Source organism: Pieris brassicae, chromosome 10, assembly GCF_905147105.1.
Source record: "Pieris brassicae chromosome 10, ilPieBrab1.1, whole genome shotgun sequence".
NCBI lineage: Eukaryota > Metazoa > Arthropoda > Insecta > Lepidoptera > Pieridae > Pieris > Pieris brassicae.
Window position 1 is genome coordinate 9,314,346 of NC_059674.1, and position 16,519 is coordinate 9,330,864.

A 16,519-nucleotide genomic window follows, 5' to 3' on the forward strand; every position below is an offset into this window, starting at 1 on the left:
CGTCGGCCCCAACTCATTGTTTTAGTACGCCACCCTGCGCGTGCGACGGAAACCGTTTATTCTTTCTGACTAACAAAACATTTAGGCTCCTTTATATTTTATTGTTTTTAAAGCTATAGTAAACTTTTAAATTTGTTTTAAATCTAGTTTTAAATGCGAAATATAACAATACACAATCGTTTGTATACAGCTTATCAAATCAAGGTATAATAAAAACTCTTCCTCTTTAACTCTTAAAAGACATTATAAACCCGTAAGACAATGTCAAAACGTCGAAAAATTAAAAATTATTGTGTTTCAAAATGTAATTTCTATGTAAAATAATAAAAAAATGAAACGTCGACACGCCTGCGTGAGTATACTATAGTAACACACCAAAATGTATGATAATTATATGGATAACTTTTTTAAAAAAGTCAACAAAAGCTACGTGACTAGAAATACAGATAGTACTGATTTTGAATATCCGACCAAAATTCCAGCCGTGAGTATAAAGCATGGAAAACACCGCCTCTTAGACGGCATCAATGGAAATAATAACACTCCAAATATACAAACGATATATGAGGATCCAAAGCTTAAATCAAGTAAAGCAAGAGACAAGAAATACTTCAAACATGTATTGCAAAAATATCTTTCAAAAGACCAACTTATAGAAATGCAAAGTGGTAAAGAAGAGAGTTTTCAAAATAATCGTGGGGACCATCAAGGTAGTCTTAATACAAATTCTAAGTCCTTGCAAGGCAAAGTTCTACCACGTTTGTCTCATATTTTTAGACGTCCAAGTTATTACACAAAGCAATTGCCAAGTATAAAAGAAAATCACAAAATTGACACTAATCAATATTTATATTGTGTTGGATGTGAACGAAGGCGAAATAAGAAAAGTCGTAAGGTTAGAGGTTTTGAACAACCTGTTTACAACGTTGAAGGAGATTTAGTAACTCCATTTCTTACCAAAATATCCACACCGAAAACACATGTCACGAAAAACCAATCATCTGGTACACCTTCTCCTTTAACTTCATCAGTTGGTTCCATTGATAATTCTTACAAGCAAAGATCAATAATGACTGCTGACGGAGTAGAAAACTATGAAATATTCTACAACCAAACTAATTTGGATGGTTCTGATTATAAACGACACAAAACTCTACAATACCCATCAATGTATACCAAACACCTAACACAGGCGATGAGAAGTACATGTTGTCAGATAAATTATGGATCACTTCCGGGAAAATCTAATGACCAAAAAGTAAAGCCATCTTCATCATCCAGCTTTTGGAACTTTGTTGCCGAAAAAATCCAGGCGAAGTACAAAAAGAAAGGCCAGATTCCTGATGATTGTGCGTGTGAAGAGATACGAAGGCCACCACAAATTACAAATCAGAAGCAAGACTTGGCACATTGCTGTCCTTCAAGTTGTGAAAAATTTAAAAATTTCTTAAAAGGCAGTTCCGATACATTACAAAGCCCCAATCGGGCTAGAATGTCACCTAATTCAATGCAAATGCAAGGTCCTGGCTCATCAGGTATAAAGTTGACGAAATCCCCTGTACCACATTCGCTATCAAAGAATGCAACTTCATGTCAATGTAATTCTAAAGAATTAAAAACTCAGGAAGCCCCTACGCCAACCTATAACGAATGTCAGAAGCCTCACGATGAAATAACAACAACCCTAGCTGAAACTTATAATGGGGAAATTCTTTGTATTCATAACCCTCCCTGTGTTCTAATAAATGGTTGTCTCAATCTTCCTCCACCAAAACCATCTGGGCTGATGAATATCTGGCGATTTACGCAACATAAGAAATCCTCCGAGTTCCAAAAAAATAAATATCAATTTATAGAACAAGCTTGTCAATACGAACAGCCCTTAGTCATACAGGATTTGTTGCCGGAATTCCAAACGGAAAAAATAGTTCAGAGTGTCTGTAACCACAAGCCACCCTGTGAAATTGTTCGTGGCTGCTATAAGCCGAAATTCCACCAAACTTTGAAAGATTCACGCTCCTGTGTTCACGTACCAATGTGTCCAAAGTTGCCTGAATGTTTATTACGATACTCCGCTGACGGGCAGGCTCAGTGTCCACATCGTCCGAGATGTAGAGAGTTTCCAATGTGCTCCAAGAAGCTGTTATTGTTAACTGCAAAAGAAGATATGAGTACTCAAGTAAGGCCCAGATCACGTATGGTGTGTCGACATGATCCGCCATGTTTAATGATACCACGTTGCATAGCTCGTGTGCTCTGCACTGACGCTGTGCCGTACGACGCAATTCCAGACTGTGTGCACCAGCCGTTTTGTGAACTCATCCCGGCATGTTGCAGGAAGACGGCTAAAGAAATGGTTTCTGTTTCGTCCCAATATCCAAAAACCCCCTGTCGTATAGTTTAACTCAAGATAATAAGGTTCTTTTCTATCTTTTCACAATACATAACTAAACTAGTACATATATTTTTTCTAATTTCAAGTAAATTGTTTGGGACCTAAATTGGTTCCACTTATTCTAAGATTTATTTATTTTTGCTATAGGTTCAGTTTGGTCTTAAAAGTCTTACAATGTAAGTCAATTAACTTTCAAGTTAAAGTTTATAAAAAGTAATATTTTCCAGCCTTCGCTGACTTCAAACGACGAAGGAGTGTCTATAAAAGTGCCTCGCATGCCTCTCCATCAAAGAAATCGATTAATGAGATTGATTAATAGCAAACGATGAGTATGGTGCGTAAAATATCAGGATTGTATCTGAGTGAATTTTATTTTTATATTTTTTATATTGTTAATTGATTTATTAATTCGTTCCTGTTCATAATAATGTTACTAATTATATTGAATTAAATTATGATTTTCATAGCTTGTTACCAAGGGCCCATTTTCTAAATGTCAAACAAATCTAAATCAGGCTGTCAAACTTTTTCTGTATGATATTTGACAACGGTCAAGATTTAATTGATATTGAGATGTTTTTTTAATCTAATAAAGTGATACTACCTACGGTCACTCACATTGCCGCAGAAGGCTCGCAAGTGCGTAGCCTGCGTTTTAAGAATTGGTACTCTCTTTTCTTGAAGGTTGAAATACGATTCTTTCGATTAGATTATTATTTCGATTCGATACTTTCAATTAGGCCTTTTAAAAAGGCCTTTTTGAAAGTCAAATTACAAGTTAAAAGTATAAATATTTAATATAATTTGTAATATTGTCTGTTTCATCGTACGACCATCGTATTTACTTAATTTATTGAAAACCTCTATTCATTTATTTTCAGGTAAACAGAAGCCGTCAAGTATATGTAAATGTACGCTAACACACAATAAAGTTATATTACAACAATTAACCACGTTTATTTGGCAATTTAGACCTCTTAACTTGCTCGATGTGCAAATTTCCCTCTAATTGGTGGTCAGTGACCATTCATTAGCACTTTTCAGATGTTAACTTGTTTTATTCGTGAGGGTAATTCTACTTAATTTGTAGACATAAGTTTTTATAGGCAAATAATATTTAGAAATAAAGAAAAACTTAATTATACAGGATATTTAGGTAGAATAAAGTGCACTGGCCCTCCTGTGCTGTGGGCAGCCAGTCTCTTAACTCTTGATATTTTCTTCCATCGACAAAACACAATTTATAATTAAACTATAAGAACATTTTCTGTATCAGCACAAGATGTCTAACATTTTTAGGGCGTTATGTTTTTGTGTATTTATTTCCAAAAAGTCTGCATATTGCTATTAAATCTAACAGTTAAAAGTTAATTTAAAATATTTGGTTAACAATCAAAGCAATTTCTTGATTACGTTTACTTGCGTTTATTTAAATAATTGTTTCGGCTTGGAAAGTACAAGGTGAAGGACTGAAGGATTATCATAATATCGATTGAACATATTGTATAAAATTGTCTTTACAAATTGCATTGTCACGCTCTGAATTAGGTGTTATGTCATTTTAATGGCATTCAAATTAATTTTGACCATAGCTGAACGTAGGTTCGATTTCATTCCTACTAGTAATTTCTCGGTAAATATTTTTATAGACTTCGGAAATCTCGAGAGATCCGGTTTTCATTTGCATTTTTATACGTCCAAAATATACTTAAAAGGTTTAAATATACTTGGAAGATTAAGGGACAGTCTAAAAAATGTGTATAACATTCTTATATTTATAGTTATGTTTTAAAAAATAAAAACAATTACAAACTTCCTGGCAACAAGTAGCATTTTTGAATGCTGTATAATGCTTTGCAAAGTGTTCGAAATTGCCTTACACTCGCGGAATTATTTATATCTATTGAATGCAAATTCCACCATCTTGACGGACATTCTCTCACGGCAAAATTCGGTAATCGCTACACATACAAATGTGCAGGATTACATTTATAAATGGCGACGGGCAGGCGCCATTCGTAGGGGGTCCCAATCAGTAAACCTTGTGCAGTGTAACACAAATTGGAGTATGTACCTTAAAAGGCCGGCTACAGATACGTAATCCTTGGTGGATAGTCGTCTTTGCAACCCATAACCCTTGATTTTTGAAGTAAAGAGCCTCGTTATTTACCTGATACATGGTTATTTTGGAAGGATTTCTTCGACTCGTTAAATCCTATGTAGGTACAAAATGTCCTTGGTTTACACGTGTTCTACATATGAACAGCAATCGTGGTCGGTCTCCACAAATAAATAGCCTTTGTAGATTTTACTGTTAAAAATACGTTAAATCAGAAACTAGATATTCTTACATGTCAAAAAGATTGAATTTTGACCTACAGTGGTCATAGTTCGCGCTGTCTGATTTCTGAATCTTACCCTAGGTTTTCCGATCTCTAGGTATTAGTCAAGCAGTCTAGGTATTTATTTCGTCCTCTTAGAGCCAACTTTAATTATATAACAAAAATATATTAACGATGTGATAGCCAAAGATGGAATTGGTAATATTTACGAAAAATACATTCAATACTATGTTACGTTGATGCAGGATATTTAGCGCTATGGATATTCTTAATATGCTTAAGCGTATTCCACGATAGCTTGAACAAGTTAAATAGTGGTCGTTGTGTCGTGCGATACAAAATATATTTATTATATTTTCCAGATAGCGTTAAAAGTAATTGCAATCAAGATTTTTGAAAACTGCGTTAACTCAATTACTAAAAATGTGTGGGTACTTTCAACTTATTGTTTTTATCAGGTGTCCGATAACAAAAGTTGAAGTTATTTCTTCTGGAATTTACTGGATTCTAAAGATACTATCTATATAGTGCATACATATTTATTGGGTCTATAGAGTATCAGAAACAGACGAGCCGAAAACTGGTCAAGTTCAACGTTCTTTGCTCATTAGTTTGATCAACACGTACGACAGAACGCCATAACGACCTCACCATCATGAATAGAATAGCGACGCTGTCTTAAGTTGATTAAAGTTGGAATTCGAATGTGCAGTGTGGAGATTTTTAAAAACTGGTTTCTTTTGGAGGTTCGAAATGATAAAATTCCTCCGGCAAGCTCCAATAGATTAGGAAATCCTAAGTTTGAAATGTTTATATGAACCGCTCTGGGCAGCTTTTTATGGCTGTTAAGTGGCGATAATTTTAGTTTCAATGTTAAATAGGAATGTGGGATCAAATGATCGAGGTGTTTAGCTTGAGAGTTTAAATTATTCAAGTTAATGTAAGTAGGGATTAAAGTATTATAAAAGTTATGTTTTTTGAGAACTAGGTTTCACTAGATTACCGCCCAAAGACACTTAAACGTTTAACTAAACTTAAAACTAACCTTAAACTGTACTTTCGTTTATCTTTAAGTGTTTAAAGATAAACGAAAGTACATTTCTGGCCTTTCTAGAAATTGGTACGCTCTTTCTTTTCTTTCTTCGTTCCTCTGGAAGTATCTCGAGCGGATTCACATAGAATTTTGTATTCCTCTCTCTGCAGGTAATAGACCAATGCTTCCAAAGAGGGGCAGTTTAATTGTTAAGGACAGTTCAAAAATGGACTGGACGTTTTTCATTATTTGTTTTGAATGTTTACTAACCGTGTTTCGGTAACAATTTCCCTGCGATTTCTTCCTAAAACGTATAATTTAAGTTAACAATTCAAGTTTTAATATTACCAATTAAGTATTGTGTCATAATAATTTTAGAAATTTTAAGGTACAAAAACTGTTATGAAATACTCTACTTCAATAATATTTTTGTGTTAAGAAATGGTGGGAAGGTGTCTGAGTCTGAAAAGAGTCAAATTCTTTTAGCCGAATGTAAGGTGTCTTAGAGGTAGCTAAATCAAAATAATTTTGCCGTCATATACAGGAATGGCGTAGAATAAGAGACCAATGTTAATTGTTACAATACAATTTACATGCTTGGTGGAAGGCGTCATCAACACATCGGCAGTTTAATATGTAAATTGAATTTTCAATTCAGCTTGATATTATTAATAAACTTGTTTAAATCTTTTAATATTTAATCTTAATGTCTGACTAAATCGCATAATATAATCATAATAAATGTGAACAACTTCAGTGCCTGATCAGACATTTAATTTTTCCATGAATTGGACACCGCAGGTCACTTTTATAATCCATAAAAAAGCCATTATAATAAATCATAAGTCATGTCATAACTTTCTAAACCGAGCATCGAACTTGCTTCCCATCTGTATGCTAATGCATGACGCCTACATGTCCCATTTTGGTTACAAATGTATGCAAACGAGCGTCGAACGCATATAAATCTATTACAAGTGAGACATCAAATCAAACTCTTAAAGACTCCTGAATAAAACATAATGTATATAATACTTTATTCTAGACAAGCTAGTACTAAGAAATTGCGTTCTATTTTTATATTGTAAGTGAGTAAGTGAAGTACTGGAGTACTTGGTCTCTTTTCATCACAGCGTTAAAACAACTTAAGAGAAAGAGACAAAAAGTACCTTCATAGTAAAAGTTCAGCTTTTATTAAGGGGATTTATCATATATCATATGGAATACGGCTGACAATTACTAGGTATGGTGAAGGAACCGTAAGCTTTGACATGTTATAAATCCAATTCCTATAGAACTTTTAACACTTGTTGTTAAAATAATAATAATACATATTAAGGAAACTTTTTAATTTGGTAACAACCTAATAGGTTTAACTTTTAAAGTTTCGGCGTGGTAATTTATGTATTAGAAGGAACTATCGAGGAAAGATCGAGTTATTACTTATCTAAATACGGAGCATAAAATGTTTAAATGTGATCTCATTAAGGCGTCACTGGTTTAAGTAGCGCTATTTCGACATTTAACTTCAAGTTTCCGTAGTGTAGCGGTTATCACGTGTGCTTCACACGCACAAGGCCCCCGGTTCGATCCCGGGCGGAAACAGTACCAGTTGTTTTTTTTATTTTTTATTGAGAATATGGTGAGATTACAAAACGTCTTCGAACTCAAGATTTTTGGGCTATTTTTATTACTGAATCTCTAACCCTGTTTAGCCAGGGATGACAGACAAAAATAGATTATTTAATTCTTTACTTATAAAACTACTTAAGTCTCGATTAGATAAAATAGTTTTACGGTCCATTTATTTATTAGTCAGTTAAATACATACAAGTTGCGTTCTTTAATATTTTTTTGTTCTTTAATAAACTTAGCGGACGACTACAACGCCGAATCCCCAATAGATGCGACTTTGTAAACCTTTATATATATATGTTTATCCTGTTCTCTTCGCCGAGAGCCTGGAGAGTGTCCAGCGGTCAAAGGTGGTCGGATCACCCACAGCCGAGTTTCATCGGATGTCGAGGCAGAATATGAGATACCACTCGTTCTCCACCATTATGTGCAACCAGCTGCCGGTAGAAGTATTTCCGAATCGATTTCACTTAGGGTCCTTTAAGGAAACATCGTACCGATTTCATAAAGGGCATGGGCAGCGATATCACTTAGCATTACCTAAGTATCCTGTATCTTCCATAAAAAAAAACTCATAACCCCGTCTTGCTCTGGTAATGCGTAAATGACCTCAGAGTTAAAAAAAATCTGGTAAATGTTCTATCTAAAAATATACTATAAAATTAACCTACCTAAGTTTATAGTGATCTTTTAGAAATATACATATTATATATATATATATATATATATAAACAGTTTGCTTTTCAAAATAAGCCATAAAGGAAATCATGCGTAATTTTTTATTAGGTGTGAAGGACCAATAAAAAATCATTAATCCTATTTTTAACCGGCTTTTATCTCTTCTTGCAGGGAACCTTCCACAGTACGTTTCACTAAGCATTTCCTTTTGCGAACTAGCGAGCTGTGGAATCCGCTTCGAGTGGAGGTCTTCCCGAGGAAATACAACCTTTAAGTATTGAAATAAAGGGAATACTCCCTCGCCCACACCTACTAACATGAGTGTCCGTATGCTGCTGAAGCTTCGTTCTCAAGCTGTTCCGTAGGCTCAATTATAAAGGGGTTATAAAAAAAGATTGTTTATTATTTTTATATTCATTATAAATTTAAAACAATTTTGAATAAAAAATGGATTATCTTAAGTTACTAGCGTTCCTTTATTGCCGATTAATTATATTTAATGTGTTGTGTAGAAGAGTAATTTTTTTATGTGATAAATATTACTTGTAATAAAGCATTTGAACATTAGAATAGCAATCAAATCTTTAGAAGTACTCCTTGTCCGTGTGAAAAAATAGCCCTTGTCTACAAGCCCATACTAATATATAATATAATGATTATATAATGAAAGAAAATAACAAAAAAACTTTATTATACATAATGTTTGGTGGAAAGACAAAATGCAGCTCCCCACGCTATACCTAGCGTCAACAACTAGTCTCTTCGATTTGACATATTAAAGGTACTAGAAAATAATTTCTACATTTACATTTTATAATTGTTGGACAATAAGAATATGTTTCAGCATAGGACAGTTCATATTTTACCGTAACAAATAAGTTACAGTCATTAATACTGTCATCCAAGTTAATAAGGCAAAGTAAAGAAAAATCCGATTAATTAATAAATGTAAAACTAACCGGACTGCTTGTTTGGAAACTGCACTATGTTCTGAAGTTAAAACAGTTTTCTTCGCAAGTTCGCCAGCTCTTACTAGTGTGTCGAATTTTTTTTAACTTAATATACTGTGAGGCCGTCCATTTGGTAGAGGCCGTCAACGCTGAAAATGGGTGTCCATGGGCTGTGATGACTGCCCGTCCCGTTTGCTCCTACATAAAAAAAAACATTATTACGTTGTTGCATGTATACCATATGGTATTTGAAAGTAATGGAACATATATATCTATATATGGGTGATTATACAAAAGTTGGGTAACTCTTGAGGACATTTTGTTTATAATAGTTATTAAATCACATTTCCACAAATTCGGGTGTATATGATGGCTAATCTAATGAATATGTTGTTCCAAAGCGGGCCAGTCACTTTTTTCAGTAGATTGTGAGATATTTAAAATTTTCAGAATTTGACTGCCAGGGGACTGACGAGGGTAACATAGTACTGATAAAATACACAATTTTGTAAGAATTATAATTCAATTGAATAAAAATGAGTATAAATTTCTTAGGATTAAACAATGGCACATGTCTTTTAAGTATTAAAATCACTTGGTAACAATTAAAAATAATTATTAATATGTAATACTGGGAGAAAATACTATCTCAGTTATCAAAACAGATTTTTGACATTTAACGTAACGTTAGTCACATATATATATTTAATTCTCGTCTTCGTTCCCATACTCCTCTGAAACGGCTCGACCGATTCTTATGATTTTTTTTATTTATATTAAGTAAGTCTGAGAATCAGCTACTATCTATATTTCAAACCCCTAAGTGATAAGGGGTCTCCACCGCAAATATTATTATTTTTATTTTTTAGACAATTGTTTTTGTTTTTTTTATGATACAACATACAATAATACATACAACCCTTAATTGTCACCCCTCTACAATGAACCCCTATTTTTTATTATAGTACATAGTTATTTTTATTAAGTAAAAAAATGATTCCTTTAAATAATATACATGGCACAAAGACAAACATGAAACCTGAATCTTAACTTATAAGTCGCTAAATACCTAGTTCTCTTCTTACTCTTGTCATAAAATAGGCCATAATTTTATAATAGAACATTGCGATTGAAATAAATATATATATTTGATAACACAACGATGAGTCAGCCTGACACAATATATGGAAATCAATAAATTGCATTGATTAACAGACGTTTTTAATTGTCCGTTGAGTGAACTGACAAAAGGTTTGCTTCATGCCAGTTCCTATACTGTAACAAATAGTTAATCTTATTGTTATAATAATCTTATACTACTTAAGTTGTGTTGTCTTTTGATATGTGATTGTATGTGATGTAAATGTTACCGTATTGGTAATTATTTAAGTAAATATTTTTAGATTACTAACAATTGTCCTTATGTACCATAATTATTTCAAACTTAGTAGGAGATTCCAGTGTACAAGAGCAACCAGTTGTATGCCACGTGGTGAATGCTTCATGGAAAGTAAGATATGTTATATCCATTCCTTTAATACTCAGCCAGGACAAAAATCGATCAGGACCCTTATTAATTTGACAACGTCATACATATTGTATGACTAACATGAGTCGTTGTTTGTCTATGGTTCACAGTAACGCGCCGCCATAGATTTTCGGTTTTTACTTTTCAAACTTACCAAAACATAAATCACATCTCTATATTCTATATACATATAGAATTATATAATGAATAAGGCGTATGTTTAAATAATACCATACGATTTGTGGCAACAGTCCCCTATGTTTGTGCTTGAGGGCATGATTGAAACAAACAAGTAGGTATAACCATAAAAAAGTATTTTATGCATTTTTTAATAATTAAAAAAACATACATAATGAGAATAATAATCTGTATAATTAATACATTCTGACAAAAAATTGCGCGAATGTCAAACTTAAGTGGTGTACATGGTCTGTCATTTATCAATTTTACACTTTACATTTCTGTATAGAATATTCTCATCAGATCATAGATATATTTCTCTTCAATTTACATTCATAATAAAATAGGACAATACATATTTTGACCAATGCACGTATACGAACACAAAATTAACATAAAAAAATCAATATTTAAAGAATAAACTGTCAACTGTCATTTGAATTAATTGCCGCTGAAATTCTTCGTCTCCAAGGTAATGAGGAAAATTGGCAAACCCAAGAGCACGGTATGAAGTTCCTACAAATATGACACGTAGGAACTCTATACCTCGCTAGTGGTTATCACCAGGGTATCTTCTCTTCTCTTCTTCTATCTTCTTCTAAAATTGTAAAGTTAAAATTGAGTTACCATTTGTTGTTGCTGTGTCTGTTGGTTTGATTCCTATAGAAAAAATATAGTAAAACAATATATTATATAAAATAACATAAATCAGTGCAACTACAACCATTTTAGGGTCTGGGCCTCAGATTTGTTCACAGTTATTAGTCAATCTAATAGGCATGTAGGTGATCAGCCACATGTTCTTTCCTCACGATGTTTTCCTTCATCGTTCAAGCGATTGTTAAATGCGCATATAGACAGAAAGTCTTTAAGTGCATATCCGGGGATCGTACATACGACCTCAAGTATAAAAGTCGTACGCTGAAGCCACTAGGCCAACACTGCTCTTACTGCGTTCCATAGTTCATCAAAATCCGCACAGCTGTTTATTATCAAACGTTTATTATGTAAATGTATGTAAAAAAAAGGCTTCCTTTATAACAAAGATTTTCGGATTAGATGCAAATCTGATTCCCACATTAAAAATTAGCATTTCTAAGGAAATTATAAGAAAGGGGTGATTCTATTTTGTCTTCATTGATCTGACATTTAAATATATCTTTTTTATAGGCCGATTCATGGACTACTTTGAGTTAATAATTTATTGTGGTAATTATTTTATGTAAATTAATATCACGGTTCGGACGAGAACTGAGCGTTTTTTCCACCACCGTGGGACCAGCAGCCGACTAAGGTTCCGAACCAATTCGACTTAGGGTCCTTCAAGAAAAGAGTACCAATTCTGGAAGGACCGGCCTCCGCCTACTGGCAATGTAGTAGGTATGGGCGGTATCACTTAACATCAGGTTCCTGCCTCCTGTTACTTTCATGTATGTACAAATTATATTTCATGTAGTTGTTAGGGAGTTTGCAACAATTCTTACACACAAAATCTATGTAATGAGTTTTTCGTATATTTTCGATTCAGTTTAGAGTTTTATAATTTATTATATCATATAATCGATACATACATACACACATCAAATGACCACATTTAATTGTCTGATAGCGCAGTAACCTATTCACTATTCCACCCACACAAAATTAAGTTATTCATTAGACGTTAAGAATGCGTCGACCATTAACTTTATCTATGAAGAATACTAATTATCACATTATTTTAATGTTTACTTAATGAAGCTAATTTAACATTAGGCGGCAACACATTGTAATAAAACCATTTTTCTTTCTTATCAGAAGATAAGAGTCCTAAAAATCATGATGGGTACATCGCTAACGATGTTAGAAATTAACCGAACAGTTACTTAGATAAGATATTCTTTTTTTGAATTTGATTTGAATATATGTATTCTAATTTTGAATTGACGTCAGTGCCAACTAGATATTTGTTAAAATAATATTAGTTCATGACAACAGGTATCTATTTAAATTTGGAATATTATTTTAAATTTTAAATTAATTTAAGATTTCATTCGACGCAATTGTTGATATCTTTTCGACGCATTAAATTGAGATAAATATTGTGTTATCAGTCCAAATATATTAACGATACAACATTTATATACCCGTGTAGGTTCAATGCTTGTTAAAAAATCCGCCATTACACTTTTCGGCAAGAGCATAATCATGTATCACTTAAGAATGTTTGTTATTTTTTAAGGAAATTTCTTGTTAAATTCCTGACCCTTTAGAGAGCTTTTAAAGTTCAATTTTAATGAGCCATAACGTGACAACTGCCAGGGCCTGCCTATAATTAGTAGAACTGACGCATATCTTAATCTACCTTTTTTTACTATGTTCCTTTGTTTATTGTAAGAGATACCCCAATCGAGATATCCGATGCCTTATAAAATACTATTAGTAAATGAAAATATTTCCTAGACAGCTTGTGATACGGATTTTAATAAATTGCAGTTACCTCGTTTTAGACGAAAGAATTCCTGTTTATTAGCTTAATACACAGTAAAGTGAAATCTAAATAACATCCCTATGTCTCCCATAAACACGTAAAAAACCCGTTGCATTTCTACAAGTAATCATAAAGGTACGTTTGCCAAATCCCGCTCATTTTAGGGATTTGCTCTTAAAATTAGTTCGCAAATCTCGGGCTTATTCGACCCCCCGATGCAGATGAAGGGATGCTGATAAATTATACTGTGTTTACGCTTTTCTCAAGGAAAACATGGTACGTAATACTTTGGAGATATTCTAGGAATTTTAAGATTAAATATTGGCTCACAATTTTATTAGTAGTTTATATGAAGAGGTATTTTCTTTATAAAGATTTCTGGAGTCCGCGAACAAAGGCTCCAATCACGCGAATGTCGAGGCTCTTCAAATTCTGACAATGAATGAAAAGATTTAAAAGGACAAATCATTCGTGTTAGTGTTAGTGCATGCTAGTGTTAAGTGCTACAATAGAAGACAAGAACAGAGTGTCTGGCCCTTAATAGAGACGTTAAAGTTATTGGTCACTTACTTACTTAGGTTAATTATACCTATTCGTGAATTAGGTTAGTTCTAATTTGTGTGTGTATATGTTCCGCGATGTCTCAGTGAAGAGATAATGTATTGAATAAAAATAGAGTGTATATTATTTAAAATATAAGGCGTGTATTTACATAAAACTTTTAATATGGCTCGTGAGCTTTTGAGGATTGAATAGCCTTTTAAGCTAATTGAGATGTTTAAAATTTTAAAATAGGAACAGTCACGGCCCATTTACCTTGCGTTTGCCAAAACAGGGCGTGCGTGCAACTGACATTTATTGAAGCAGCATTTCCCGTTCCATATTCAAATTTTTATAGCGTCAATTAAAGATTACACGAAAAAGGGCATAAGGGCTGTTAATGTGTCGCCTTTTATAGTCTATAAAACATTTGACAGATGCATTTGGCGGGAAAGCGAAAGCTGTAATTTGACTGTGTGTTTACTTTGGAAATGAGGTCTTATAACTTAGTTTAGCTGTCAACGGAATGACAGTTGACATCTCAGTAATTCATTTAGCGTATACACGCTTTTTGATTCTATGTATATTTTCATTTAGTTTGAATAAAAGTCAACCTCAAGGTTGCTATACAGATATATTTACGCCATTCGGTTGCACATACTGCGTCATAAAATTAACGTTTTACGCAATAATAAAATCAATACTAAAATTCAGATTTCCTCTTTGGGGATCACATACTTCACATATGGCTTAACCAACCGATTATCACCCTACAGTGATGATGGTAAGGATAAATTTCCCATGCATGGTAACATGTGAGGGTCCCCCACCCCCGCGAATTACCCTCGGGGGTAATTTTTACCCCATCAGTTACACCCACTCTACTCATCATTGGACATTTGAATTACTTATAAGCAATTTCATAATTCGAATTTGCGGTACAAAAATTATAGAAAACTACTCAAATAAATGATATTTTATCTGTGTAATTGTCATAGTTGACGTGACAAAGATGATAATTATTTATTATTTGTCCGTATGGTTTTTTATTATAAACAGCTAAATTCTAATGAAAATATTTAATCAAAAATTTGTTAATTAGTTATATTATTCTTCGTTCAAATAATTATTAATTTAACTCGATTGGCATTTGTTTAATACGGATTTGCGGTTGATTAAAATATAAATAGTAACCACAATTTTTCAGTTAAACTCGAATCCAATGATCCAATCGAATTTAGTCAAATTTTACATTTAATTTTGTATACGTTTGTTGAAATGAATATTAGTAACTAACCAAAAACGTAACGTAATATTTAGGTTTTATATATGGAACGCTCCGTGAAGCCTGTGAAGTGCTCACGAAACTTCTGAGCTTCTGAGCTTTTGGCTTAATTACCAAGGACAACGCACAAGGGACCAAATAAGCGTCATACATACATTGGTTGAATACCACGAGTCGAAGTGTAGGTATTTAGACACAGTTCAATCGAATCTATAACGAATTTAACTTTAGTATACGTTTTAAATTTTATCTTATAACTTATTCGTTCATTTGGAGCAAGTTGTAATAATTGCACATCCTTACAAGTATCTCGTAGATATCTAAGAGTATACTTTTACCTCCAAAAGCCGGTGACGCACCTACTAAAAGTTTCACTACTTAATAAAAGGTTCACTGCGACATCTCACAAGGGCAGAAATGCTTTTTTGAAGACTCGAATGCTTGTTAGAAACAAAAAGGATTTCTCGACTCGTTCTACCTGATTTAAGAACTGGCACTAAATTTAGAAATTTTAGTTTATATTTGTACAATTAAGTTACCTATATTTTATTCATAAAGAAACAATATCCAGGAAACGGAAATCTAGGATTGTGGTTTGAGCATGTTATTAGCATTTGTGATATCAGGAACATGTTAAAGTTACAGAAGTCATTATTAAATTATAGATTTTAAGTGGAAACACTATTAAACCACCCTAGGGAATGGCGCAATCATCGGATGGAAACCACATTTATCTCCCAAAAGAACATTTAAACAAATTGCCTTAAATCTACGCCGACCACGCCCCAGTGAATTTGACTTTGAGAGTTAAGACGGGGTAAAGTTGAGTGATACAAAAAATTTAATATAATTGAGAAATGTGTCTTAATATCGGAATATTCAGTATTGCTTATATCACCTTTGTTTTAATTTAACACATTAAAACATTTTGTTGTCTATTGTATATAAGATTTCTACGTCTTAACTTAGTGCCAATGATGCTAAAACAACTTTTTGAACGGATTGAAGCTATGTATTATTATTAAAAACGCATAATTATGTACATAATTCTAAATTTGAAAAAAATCCGACGTTTCGCGTGCTTTTCAGCGTGCGTGGTCACGGTGACCACCGTGACGTCGTCCGTTCAAAAAGTGTTTTTCTTACTGTGTAACAGCTATGTCAACAAAAGGCAATACTAAGTTTTTTATCAATCTAGCCCAGGACTGCATGAACACTAAGCCCCACAGGCGGAGAAAAATATATCACGATTCCTAATTTGTTTTGACGTTACCAAACGTACGGCCAATTTTACCGCCTACTAGTTATTCCAAATGTGAAGGGTTTGAATTTCGAACGATATAAAAGAAAACGAACAGTGTTTGCACAGAGGTTATATTGCGTTGACCGGTTAAGTTAAGGGGTAGCTATCGAATATTCGCAAACTTTTTTTTGGGACGGACCCCTTTTTGCCCTTTGTTGAACATTTGAGGGCTTACCCTAA

The 16,519-nt window shown here is 33.3% G+C and overlaps 1 protein-coding gene and 1 non-coding gene across 3 annotated transcripts; both read left to right on the forward strand.

The window, feature by feature from the left end:
- The first annotated feature begins 256 nt into the window (after positions 1–256).
- On the forward strand, positions 257–3,345 carry LOC123715728. Of its 2 annotated transcripts, none has more exons than XR_006754464.1 (3): positions 257–2,418; positions 2,623–2,729; positions 3,277–3,345. XR_006754464.1 is itself a non-coding variant. In XM_045670975.1 (3 exons), exons 1-2 carry the CDS (start codon positions 380–382, stop codon positions 2,722–2,724), a joined length of 2,079 nt encoding a protein of 692 aa, XP_045526931.1. In that variant the 5' UTR covers positions 257–379; the 3' UTR covers positions 2,725–2,729; positions 3,277–3,345. The 2 variants fall into 2 exon arrangements, 1 of the variants encoding a protein (XP_045526931.1); XM_045670975.1 differs by having other exon boundaries at positions 257–2,356.
- A 3,957-nt stretch (positions 3,346–7,302) lies between these two features.
- Positions 7,303–7,375, forward strand: Trnav-cac. Its single transcript has one exon. It is a non-coding gene; the product is annotated as a tRNA-Val (tRNA).
- Positions 7,376–16,519: the final 9,144 nt, after the last annotated feature.